The sequence below is a fragment of the Penaeus japonicus genome, unplaced genomic scaffold, assembly GCF_977035675.1.
Source record: "Penaeus japonicus unplaced genomic scaffold, GWHDUDI00000001_assembly GWHDUDI00000009, whole genome shotgun sequence".
Taxonomy (NCBI): Eukaryota; Metazoa; Arthropoda; class Malacostraca; order Decapoda; family Penaeidae; genus Penaeus; species Penaeus japonicus.
Genome location: NW_028234411.1, coordinates 2,041,496 through 2,053,995, shown reverse-complemented (window position 1 = coordinate 2,053,995; position 12,500 = coordinate 2,041,496). Strand labels below are relative to the sequence as shown.

At 38.6% G+C, this 12,500-nt stretch overlaps 1 protein-coding gene across 1 annotated transcript in view; it reads left to right on the top strand.

Annotated features, from left to right (window-relative positions):
• LOC122255650 (Glycerol kinase 1) overlaps window positions 1-12,500 on the top strand; it is a 21,275-nt gene that overhangs the window by 711 nt on the left and 8,064 nt on the right. The window contains exons 2-10 of the mRNA XM_086539464.1: window positions 198-346; window positions 1,333-1,442; window positions 1,614-1,831; window positions 2,169-2,278; window positions 2,513-2,615; window positions 2,846-2,956; window positions 3,945-4,223; window positions 8,283-8,484; window positions 8,816-8,902. Coding sequence (XP_086395590.1) covers window positions 198-346; window positions 1,333-1,442; window positions 1,614-1,831; window positions 2,169-2,278; window positions 2,513-2,615; window positions 2,846-2,956; window positions 3,945-4,223; window positions 8,283-8,484; window positions 8,816-8,902 — 1,369 coding nt within the window. The remainder of the gene's footprint in view (window positions 1-197; window positions 347-1,332; window positions 1,443-1,613; window positions 1,832-2,168; window positions 2,279-2,512; window positions 2,616-2,845; window positions 2,957-3,944; window positions 4,224-8,282; window positions 8,485-8,815; window positions 8,903-12,500) is intronic.

Genomic DNA, 12,500 nt, shown 5'->3' with positions numbered 1-12,500 from the left:
ATATAATCCCAAAGCTCGAAATTCCAAAACAGAAAGAACAAGATCCTTACTTTAGAGAACAACCTTAATTTACCTTAGAGAACAAGAACTAAACAGAAGTTCCTCCTCCTCTTCCTCCTTCTTCTCCTTCTCCTTCTCCTTCTTCTCTTCCTCCTCCTCCTCCTTCTCCTCCTCCTCGTCTTCCTCCTCTCCTTCAGGTATTTGCTGCAGGGACCGGCGAGGTGATCACTTACCACCAAGAGGAAGTGGCGCAGCTCTACCCCCAGGAGGGATGGGTAGAACAAGACCCTATGGCTTTGCTCAAGTCTGTACTTTCTTGCATTGAAAAGACAGTAGAGAACCTTAGGTAAGAATTTTTTTTTCTTCTTCTTAATTCTGCATGATTGATCTTTTTCCTCCGTTTGACGTTACCGTGGTGCGTAGTGCTGTCACGGGGTGGAATTACGTGTATGTCTTTGTGATTTGCTTTTGAGATATTTTTCTTTGCTTTGATGAAATATGTGAGATATGATTTTACAAGGCATATTCATCAAGTACTAAATATTTGTTTGTGAAATGACTTATACAGTTACGAGGTAAAACTTATATGTCTCTACACAAAGTATTATCCCAGGAAGTCATTCAGGCCATTAGACATCTTATCTTACCATGCGAGAAGTTTTTGGACACCCTTATCATGCCAGTTCACTCAACCCATTATCAACCTCAAAGTGATATCCTCCCGAAAAGCTCTTTAGTTACATGATAAAGAGCCAGGTCTGGGCTGTAGTGTGAGATGGTCCTAAAAATTCACCTGGAACGATCAAAAAGTCATCTTGTTTTCTTAGCAGCATAGGGCTTGGACGATCCCATAGAGGAAGAACGACCCAAAGCAGTATGGGGCTTACAGTATGCAGTTGCATCGATTTTGGCTTTTAGGGGCATGAACTCGAGAGGGAATGTACTGTTTTGTTCACAGTATGATGTGTATGACGGGGAAATCCAGAAACATCACATGGTACAATAAATGCTTAAATGTTGAGGGTGACTGCATGGAAAAATATGTTATGATGTATAGATAATTTTTTTTTCACAGATGGTTAATTTTCTAAATCTTAAAACTGACACTGCTTCTTGAATCAACTCGTATATTGTTACACATGCCATCCAAAGAATTTGTTATCTCTGTGGATATTAGAGTGTTATTGAATAGCAAATGAAGAAAACCTCTCATAGGAAGCATGAAGATTCTTAAATGTATATACTAATGTAAAGAGTTCTTGTCATCCCACGTTTCTTTCAGAAGTCCTCATCATACCGTCTTCTAAATGATGATGTATTTGAACATTCCAGAACTTTAGAGATAGACCCAGCAGACATTAAGGCCGTAGGTATTACTAACCAGCGGGAGACGACAGTGGTTTGGAACAAGAAAACAGGAGAGCCTCTTGCCAATGCCGTTGGTGAGTGGACTTAACGTTTTAGCTTACGTGTGCACATGTGTCTATGTACGCTTGTTTTTAGCAATTGTATTGTGTTCTTTATATTTAGTACAAGGAGTTGATAATGAGGTAATTTGCATAAAGAAATTAATGAAGCGAAGTGATCCGAACAACATTATACTGTGTCCTCAGTTTGGCTAGATGCCCGAACAGCATCCACAGTGGAGGAAGTGCTTAAGGAGACCCCAGGCCAGAGTCAGGACTACCTACGAGACCTGTGTGGTTTGCCCATCACCACCTACTTCTCAGCCCTGAAACTGCGCTGGCTCCTTGATAATGTAAAGGAGGTGAAGCAAGCATGTGATGAAGGGAATCTGCTCTTTGGAACAGTCGACACCTGGCTCTTGTGGGTATGTAGTTGTCTTCTTCTTCTTCTTCTTATCTTCTTTTTCTTTCTTCTTCTTCTTCTTTTTCTTTTTCTTTTTCTTCTTCTTTTTCTTCTTCTTCTTCACACATGGTATTGTTTTGGGTTGTGAAGAATGTGTGTGGGTAGAGGGATGATTATTGGTTCATGAAGGAGGACAGTTTGTGTCTGTTTTTTTTTTTTTTTTTCTTTTTTTTCAGCAATCTTAGTTATTCTTATGTTGTTTTCCCTCTGAATGTGCAGACTTTTTAAGTTTCCAATATATTTGTTTTACTGGTTTGAATATTAAAACCTTTAATTTGGGAAATAATTTATTTTTACAGAACTTGACAGGGGCACTGGATGGGGGACTGCATGTTACAGATGTGACAAATGCTTCACGGACGATGCTTATGAACATCAGGGACCTGAAATGGGACCCCAATCTCTGCAAGTATGTCATTCAGAATTCTACGGATATGCTTGACGTTCCCGTTGGGACATATGAGCTTTCGGGTGTTTTCTTCTCTGGGATGATAATGATCACAAATTTTCTCAAAATAGAAGAGGCCCTCTTTTGAAGCTATTTGAGATGAACAGGTGTTTCAAGAACCACTTCTGTAAAGCCTCTGATTTTAGTTCATATGCATTTTATAGAAAATATTCTTAACTGATTCTTCCTTCCCAGATTCTTCAAGATTCCAATGTCTGTATTACCTGAGATCCGAAGTAGTTCGGAAATATACGGATACATAACTCAGGGTCCTCTCCTTGGGGTGCCGATATCTGGGGTAAGTGAAAGTTGTAAAATATGTTTTTATCTTTTAATTTCAAATAAAGGTGCAATTGGAATATTGAATGTTTTGTAGTTTTGTAGTGAATGCATTTTGATACAAGGAGGTAAGTATTGACCATATGTAGATAATAGATTTTTTCTCTCATTCTTCGTCTCATTCTCTCATTCTTTTTTATCTTGTTTTTTATATTCTTTCACTTTATAAATCCCACCTATTTTTTCCAGGTTTTAGGCGACCAGCAGGCAGCTCTGGTAGGTCAAATGTGTCTACAAAGTGGTCAGGCAAAGAATACTTACGGAACTGGGTGTTTCCTCCTCTACAACACCGGCACACAGGTAGGTTGTCGAAGAGAGTGTAAGAAAGATTTTTGAAGGGAAGGAGGTATGATGATAACATTGTGAAAGGTTGTAGGTATGGCAGAAATTTTGTGAGTTATTTCAGGGGATTTTGGGTGGGTGGGGGGGATATAATTTTGGGGTAGATAGTAGTTATGATAGAGATAGTGCAGATTTTGAGGGGATATTGAGTAATGAATGAACACGAAAAAAAATCTTATTAGAGGATAACAGGCACAGAAGTGTTCAAGTGTTTTTTTTGAGGGGTGGAGTATTAGGCATTGTGGAAATGTTCAGTAAGATTTCTTTAGGAGAACGAGAGTAAAGCTGTTCTAGGGGAGCCATAAAAGAGAGAGAGATTTTTTTTTTCAAGGGTGGAGGGAGAACTTGTGGTTCTTGGTAAGATTATGGTGAAATGAAATGGGTTGTTTGTGAGTAATTAAGATTTTCTGTCAAGTTTTTCTGATGTTGATTTTGTTATGGTTTAGTGTTAGAGTGAAAATGTTTAATGGAAAATTACTGTGTATTATAAGTTGCACTTGCTCTAACCTAAATTTATTGTGGTATGGATTCTTTACAGTGTATTAACTTGAAGGAGATGGGCTGTTTAAATCACTGTGTGGGCTTGCTACAAGTGAGCAGCCATTTGTGAGATTGCAAACTGCTAGTTTGTTGATTTCAGTCTTTCTTTGACATGCATCCCATTCTTTAGTCATAAACTTGTGAAAGAGTTTTTGGTCATCTTTGCAAGGCTGTACCTGTGCATGAGAAGCATGGTGCACAACCCTCTGGTACCCTCAAAAATGCCATGACAAACATAGTCTAAAAACCCTAACTTTCAGGCCAAAAAAAAACCAGTCTGCAATGGGTTAACATACCAACAATTGCTTATTTTAGTATGGGTAATCCCCAAGCACTCATAAGCCAGAGCCACAGATTTCCAAATGCTAAAGCACACTCTGCTCCCCCCTCTCCCCCCTCCTCCCAGATTGTGCTGAGTGAACACGGGTTGTTGACGACAGTGGCTTACAAACTAGGCAAAGGAGCGCCCACCACCTATGCCCTCGAGGGGTCGGTGGCCATTGCGGGGGCCGCCGTCCGCTGGCTCAGGGACAACCTCAATTTGATCAAGACTTCAGGTGACATCGAGCCCTTGGCCAAGACAGTCAAGGACTCCGGGGGCGTGTACTTCGTGCCGGCATTCTCAGGACTCTTTGCCCCCTACTGGAGGACGGATGCAAGAGGGTGGGTTGAACTGATAGGCATATAATATGTTTATCATATATTTATATGATATATAATGTATTTATAGATATTAATGATTAGTGAATATATTGAAATATATATTAATCCATTGTAGACGGGTCATCTGACGACCTAATTGGTTGTCAGGTCAGGTGGTCTACGACACTAGCGGCACTAGCTAAAAATTAGAGGGGCGGGGAAAGTGTTTTCTCTGCCCTCTGAGTAGCGCAGACTAGCCCAAACAATATTTTTCCATAAATCCATCATAAAATGTGGTTTTAGGCTGATATTGGAATCAGGTAACTCTTGAGCTAGCACTGTTACAGCCAGAATACTTCATGACTGTGTGCGTACTTCAACTGTAAGCAGATCCCGATGACGCGTCTTGTACGCATTGACACCTGTCTTTAGGCCTAATTGGTGTCATGACACCTATACGCAATGGGTAAATTATGTCAGTGTTATAGTGAGTCTGTTTGATTTTCAATCTCAGACCTAGCTCTATGCTTTTGTGAATATTACAGTAAAAAAGTGGTTAAGATATTTTTATTGGTTAGATTCTTGGGCTTTTTCTTTTATCAATTTATCCTCTTGATATCTTTAATATCCTGTCAAAGATGTCCAGGATATATATTGTAGTATTCCTATTTAATTTTTTGCTATAGCTTAATTATAAAGCTCAATTAACTCTTATATTTGAGATTTTCCACAGACTTTATCATGTACCTTTTATTGTATCTTCTCTTCTCTTCTCTTCTCTTCTCTTCTCTTCTCTTCTCTTCTCTTCTCTTCTCTTCTCTTCTCTTCTCTTCTCTTCTCTTCTCTTCTCTTCTCTTCTCTTCTCTTCTCTTCTCTTCTCTTCTCTTCTCTTCTCTTCTCTTCTCTTCTCTTCTCTTCTCTTCTCTTCTCTTCTCTTCTCTTCTCTTCTCTTCTCTTCTCTTCTCTTCTCTTCTCTTCTCTTCTCTTCTCTTCTCTTCTCTTCTCTTCTCTTCTCTTCTCTTCTCTTCTCTTCTCTTCTCTTCTCTTCTCTTCTCTTCTCTTCTCTTCTCTTCTCTTCTCTTCTCTTCTCTTCTCTTCTCTTCTCTTCTCTTCTCTTCTCTTCTCTTCTCTTCTCTTCTCTTCTCTTCTCTTCTCTTCTCTTCTCTTCTCTTCTCTTCTCTTCTCTTCTCTTCTCTTCTCTTCTCTTCTCTTCTCTTCTCTTCTCTTCTCTTCTCTTCTCTTCTCTTCTCTTCTCTTCTCTTCTCTTCTCTTCTCTTCTCTTCTCTTCTCTTCTCTTCTCTTCTCTTCTCTTCTCTTCTCTTCTCTTCTCTTCTCTTCTCTTCTCTTCTCTTCTCTTCTCTTCTCTTCTCTTCTCTTCTCTTCTCTTCTCTTCTCTTCTCTTCTCTTCTCTTCTCTTCTCTTCTCTTCTCTTCTCTTCTCTTCTCTTCTCTTCTCTTCTCTTCTCTTCTCTTCTCTTCTCTTCTCTTCTCTTCTCTTCTCTTCTCTTCTCTTCTCTTCTCTTCTCTTCTCTTCTCTTCTCTTCTCTTCTCTTCTCTTCTCTTCTCTTCTCTTCTCTTCTCTTCTCTTCTCTTCTCTTCTCTTCTCTTCTCTTCTCTTCTCTTCTCTTCTCTTCTCTTCTCTTCTCTTCTCTTCTCTTCTCTTCTCTTCTCTTCTCTTCTCTTCTCTTCTCTTCTCTTCTCTTCTCTTCTCTTCTCTTCTCTTCTCTTCTCTTCTCTTCTCTTCTCTTCTCTTCTCTTCTCTTCTCTTCTCTTCTCTTCTCTTCTCTTCTCTTCTCTTCTCTTCTCTTCTCTTCTCTTCTCTTCTCTTCTCTTCTCTTCTCTTCTCTTCTCTTCTCTTCTCTTCTCTTCTCTTCTCTTCTCTTCTCTTCTCTTCTCTTCTCTTCTCTTCTCTTCTCTTCTCTTCTCTTCTCTTCTCTTCTCTTCTCTTCTCTTCTCTTCTCTTCTCTTCTCTTCTCTTCTCTTCTCTTCTCTTCTCTTCTCTTCTCTTCTCTTCTCTTCTCTTCTCTTCTCTTCTCTTCTCTTCTCTTCTCTTCTCTTCTCTTCTCTTCTCTTCTCTTCTCTTCTCTTCTCTTCTCTTCTCTTCTCTTCTCTTCTCTTCTCTTCTCTTCTCTTCTCTTCTCTTCTCTTCTCTTCTCTTCTCTTCTCTTCTCTTCTCTTCTCTTCTCTTCTCTTCTCTTCTCTTCTCTTCTCTTCTCTTCTCTTCTCTTCTCTTCTCTTCTCTTCTCTTCTCTTCTCTTCTCTTCTCTTCTCTTCTCTTCTCTTCTCTTCTCTTCTCTTCTCTTCTCTTCTCTTCTCTTCTCTTCTCTTCTCTTCTCTTCTCTTCTCTTCTCTTCTCTTCTCTTCTCTTCTCTTCTCTTCTCTTCTCTTCTCTTCTCTTCTCTTCTCTTCTCTTCTCTTCTCTTCTCTTCTCTTCTCTTCTCTCTTTTTTTTCTTTTTCTTTATCTCCTGTTCTCTATCAAAATGGACTCTTGTTTTTTGAATGGTACCTTGTCAATTTGAAGTAAAATTTTAGAGGAATAATGATGCTGATTGCCATGTCTGTTGTGTGATAGAGGTTATTCTTTCATAGTAAGAAGTTAAGTCTTATTGAATTGAATTTCTTTTTGTTGGTTAGATGTCTGTAATTGATGTCGTAGCGTAAATACCCGACTAGAGCTAGAAATGGTGAATAGGAATTATGCCGTGTATGGCATTGTACTGTATATAGTTGTATATAGAGGAAACTGGTTTCCTTTGCTCGCCTTTGTAATGAATGGATATGGGCAGGTTAGAAATGGCTGAACAGTTGATTTCTAGTCTCAGTTGTAACGTGAGTAGATAGATCTTAGGTACTTGAGGATAATATATTTTACAGTTAGACGTAATGATCAGTGTTGTTATTTCTGCTTTTGAACCTCTTGAAGGTGATATAAGTTTGTCGTATTTTGCTGTAATTTGGGAAAGGAAAGGGACTAATATCATTGATTTTTTTTATGTTTGAGTGTAGATTTATTATTTGTCTCTGAATTATAGTAGAGTTATTTGTAGAATTAAATTTTTGATTTGCTCAATAATTGCAAGATGATACTTTTGTTTGTTTTGGGTTTGTTGATTCGCTTGTGGTATTCGCGTCCCTAGTTTGCCAGTGTTAATATGTTTGGAGAGTTTGTAAAGAACATGTTTAATTTGATGCAAGAGCATATACATTTGGCAAGGAAAATGGTACACTTTCCTTTTTTCAAACATATTGGTTGATTTGATTTGATAGGGCTAGCATGGATTACCACTTCACCTTATTATCCGTAAAGGCGTGTACTGTTACCTCTGAATATTGAGGTGTGGTATTATACTATTATAATATTTATAATGGTTTTGCAACTGAATCAGGAACTTTGAAACAGGTTGGCTTGTAGAATGACGCATTCTGGCTCGTAACAACCCATTGGTCAGCGCGGGGCCGTTTCCGGCTTTGCAGGTTGCTTGGTGTTTCGTCGCAATACCGTGGATGTTCTCGAATCATCGCATTAAGCCTAATCGCCTCGAGATGTCTCGCGTGCGGCACAAGCCGCGGAGAGCCTGTGGCTTCTCCCTCATAGCGCGGTTCCTGGGCGTCTGACGGTAGATACCACAAGATGTGTTATCACAGTTCACGCCCGGGGTGAATTGGGTTTAAGCCGCATAGGGTTCTTGCTTATGAGTGAGTTGTCTTATTAGCAGGAAAGTTCTAATGTATACTCGTGCTGGAATTGCTGTCCGTCTCTCCTGAGAGGATAGTGTTCCAGGCGTACTCCCTCCTCCCCACTGGATTCTTTGCGATCTCTGGTGTCCTTTTTTAGGGATAGTTAAAGAAAAAAATGTATACGTATTTGCTGTAAATAGTTGAAGTTTGTTTATGTAGAAAGTTTTTGATGTCTTTTGAATCCATGATGTGATATTACATCATCTGGCATGAATGGGTTAAGAAAAAAAATATATATGTATTTGCTGTAAGTGAAAGTTTATTGATGTAAAAAGGTTTTGATTTCTTTTGAATTAAAGGATGAATTGTCTGGGTCCATAAAAGTTCAGTTAATGTACATGAAAATAAAAAGAAAATCTAAAATCATGTCACACCCATACACACCAAAAAAAGTGAAAGCAATGTCTTCAGCCCTATTTTACTTCCAGCTCGGCCAAGCATGACGGAGACCACGGCCCTTGGAGCAGCCATGGCTGCAGGAGCTGCTGAGGGCATTGCCATCTGGGACCTGACCAAGTTGACGCCACTCACCACAGACGACTTCACTCCGTCTATAATGCCGGAGGGTAAGTGAGACCCTATTGGTTGCTGTTGGATGAATATGGAAGGAAACTGAAATGTTCTACTAAGTCAAGTAACTGCATTTATGGGACTCTCTCTCTTTCTTTCTCTTTCTAAAATACAAGATTGATTAGATAAACATGATAACTTTATGTGTAGAATATGAGATTATACAGTTTCTCTTTATAGCCCATGCATTTTTGCACGTTCGCATGCAACTATATAAATATGAACCCGCAAACTCTCATTAAAAGCAAGCAACACTAAAGATGGTCACATTTTCCCTAGAATTCTGATCTCTCAAACTCCCTCTTTCTCCCCCTCTCTTCCCTGCAGAGCGAGAACGGCGCTATGAGAGATGGTGCATGGCAGTGGAACGCTGCATGGGGTGGGAGCTACCCCGGGAGAAACAGCCTGGACCAGGTAGTGATCAGGAATAGACTAGTGTGTGTGTATCTCTGGGTGCAGCTTGTGCTCTATAGAGGGTCTCTCATGCTAGCTTGCATGATGGAGAGGCCCCCTGCAGTCACTTGCTTGCTCGCACACGATCTCCTCCGTGTCTGTCAGTGAAGTAGGTTTCGGTTGGTTGTCGTTGGAAAGTGAGGCTGGCCGTGAGTGTTTTCTGCTTTTTCTTTATTCTCTCATTATGGTTTTTGTTGTTATTATTGTTAGAGATTTTATTCTAATTATTGTTGTTATGATAATCATTTGCTTGGAAGAGAATTTGAGTAGTGAATTTGCCTTGGAGTGTGTAATCTGTATTATTATACTGGAGACAGTACTTTGATTTCAATGTTGAATTATAAGCAAGTAGAATGTGTAATGTAGTTTAGAGTTTGCATTTTTTGTGTCTTTTTTTTATTTTTTATCTATTTAACATTTTCTAAAGAAATGAAGGAAGACTCATTGCTTTTTTTTTCTATTTTGAGGTGCTTTCATTGCTGCCTTTTGTCTTCCCTCTTCCAGTGATGTTGCTAAGTATTTGAGATGTTCATGTAAAAGAAAAATGAAAATGTTTATAGGTGGTCTTCCATGCTGAATTTATCTGGATCCATTTTATCTGCCCATCTATCACTCTATATATACTTACTTGTATATATAGATAGATAGATATATGAATAGATATGTTGCTTAAAGATAAATATCTTGGAAAAGTAACAATGTGCAATTTTTTGGTGGTGGTAATATATACATTCCATTTTGCAAACATATTTTTGCAAAGAATGAAGCTGTACTTTTTGAAATCTCATATATTCTTTAAGTGCCTTCCATGATTTCATTTTTAGAAGCACAATATTTTTGTATCTTGGCCTTTTTGCTAAGACACTAGCAATATGAAATTTGATAATACACAAGATATTTTTTGTGCAAGTTGTTTGTACTTATATTTACGTCCATAGAATGCATTTGAGACATAAGCACAACATTTTTAAAGTTGAGAAAGAAACATGCATATTTGCACGTTCCTTTAGAAAGGAAGGAGAATAGGGATGATGTTAAGTGATATAACCTGTTATACAATTGTGTTCAGGAGTTAACTTTGTGTTCTCCATAATCTTTGTTCCATTGGAGAGAACTCTTAATCAAAACTCGCTTGAGATGATATTTGCTCACTTTGGTATAATTATGTAGTGTGTACTTAATCAATTTTTGAGGACATTAGAGATATATTTCACGCCAGCATAATTATAGAGGTTTAAGTACCCCGTAGAATCCATTTTCATAGCATAGTTAGATGGTTTAAGGAATGGGCCATGGTTGTTTCTTGAGTCAGATGGTTGTTATGCTTGGCAGAATTGTTCAAGGTACAAAGAGAATATATATATTTATAGATATGTACTTCAGTGTACTTAACCATTCTTGTGAAGAATTTCTGTTTCTGATTTATTTTACTTAGGTCATATTTGGAGAGAGTTGGCAAGGAAGTTGGTCCTAAATGAATAAAGTTAGTTGATATTGAACATGCAAAATCTTTTTGAAGGACTCTCATGCAATCGTTTGAAGTTTGAAGTTTATGTGCTCACTTTATTTTTGCATAAGGTTCTGTTATTGGGTCTTGCCTACTGTGGATAGGTATTGCAAAGATTATATTTGCAAGAATCAATATATTTTTCAATGTGTTTGTTTGGTTTGGGTGCTTTTGTATTTCAAGTTTTCCTGATAACTAGTTAAGGTTTATCTCATGAAAAGATTAAAAGTGGAAGAGAGAATAGGAAGGAGAAGAAGGAGTGAGACAGAAAGGGGAAAGGGGAAGGGGAAAAGGAGAGTTTAGGGGAAAGAGAGAGGAGGAGAGGGAGAGGGATAGGTAAGGGGAAAGGGAGAAGGAGAGGGATAGGGAAGGGGAAAGGGAAAGAAGGAGAGGGGGAAGGGGAAAGGGAGAGGGGAGAGGAAAGTGAAGGAAAGGGAAAGGAGGAGAAGGGAAAAGGGATAGGGAATGGGAATGGGAGAGGGAAAGGAAAATGGAAAAGAAAGGGAAGATATAGAATATATCAGGTTGCTTATTCAAGAAGAAAAAGGGAGAATATCTTTGTGTGATTATCTTGCTAATATAAGAAAAAAAGTGATTATGAATATCCCTAATCATTGATTTCTCTGTTGTAGAAGGTAATTTGTTTACTTTTTTGTCTCTTGTGGATTTTATTTTTTTATTATTAATTATTTTTGTAGCATATTTTTTGTTGTTAGTTGTTTTGTAGGTGCTGTACTTTGATTTGATTTTGACCTTGTGGTGATTTTAAAAAAGAAGGTAGTCTATAGTGTGTTTGTGTGATTTTTTTCCTTCTCATTTTCAAGTTGATTTTGATATAATTTTTACAAATGTTTAGTAAAGTTGGCCAGTATTGGAGGTGGATTTGCATGATTAGAGTTTTTTATTCACAGTTGTGATGAATTATCTGATTTAAAATCTGATAAGTAATTTAGATCGTTTTTTGGTAGTTGATTACTATATATTAGTTTTAGGGTTATTTGATTTGTATGTATATTAATAAAAAATGGTAACAGGATTAGTGAAATTAATTAGTTTAAAATGATTATATTTTTCTTGGAAATGTATTAATCATATGGTGTGATGATGCATGGTCTCCCTTTATAGGTTTTATTTGATTCATTTTTTTGTTTTTTTTTGTTTGTTTTTTTTGGTTTTTTTTTTTTTTTTTTATTTTTATTTTTTTGTTGACGCTTGATAAACATGTAGATGGCACACCGGGGGGTCTTAGTCACCTAGGGACTGTCAGTTGGGTTTAGGCTGGACCAATGCCTCAACCCGTGTTTACGCCCGGTTTGCGATGTAGTGAGTGAAGAAAGGTCTATATTCCTTGTCTTCTTAACCCCCTCTGGACGGGTGGTACAGTACGCTGTTTATTTTCCGCTCATTCAAATGGCCTCCAGTGGTCGGGCCTGGGCACTGTATTGTGCCAGACATGTTAATATTATTTTAGTGCCTAATAATTCGATTTAGCGCCCAGCAATGGGACTTTCTGAAGGCTTGAATGCCCCCGTTTCGTGTGAGTGGTGTTATAGTTCATAGGAATTGGTGGTGTAAATAGGTGAGTTCAGATCAAGGAATGGGTTGGTTAAATAGGGAGTTCAGATTAACCCTTTCACGGCTATCGCGGGGCAGACTCGCTACGGCGAAGACCCCTATGTTGCGGGCGATAGCAGTATTGCATTGAAATCGTCACCACTGGCTTGACGCCCCCTGGCATCGGCGAGGTTCTGGTGTGTCTCTCGTTTCGGGTTGTGACGCACCGTCGGTCATATGGGTTAAGGGAATGGTGGTAAGTCGGGGAGCTTGCAGATGTCGAAAGGAATGGGGTAAATAGGAGAGCTCAGATCAAGGAATGGGGTAAATAGGAGAGCTCAGATCAAGGAATGGGGTAAATAGGAGAGCTCAGATCAAGGAATGGGGTAAATAGGTGAGTTCAGATGGCTTACCTGAACTCACCTGATCAACTTCTGTGGGAGTAAGTGCTTGTGGAATCATTTACAGGTAAAGAATTAATAAAACCAAACCACAGGA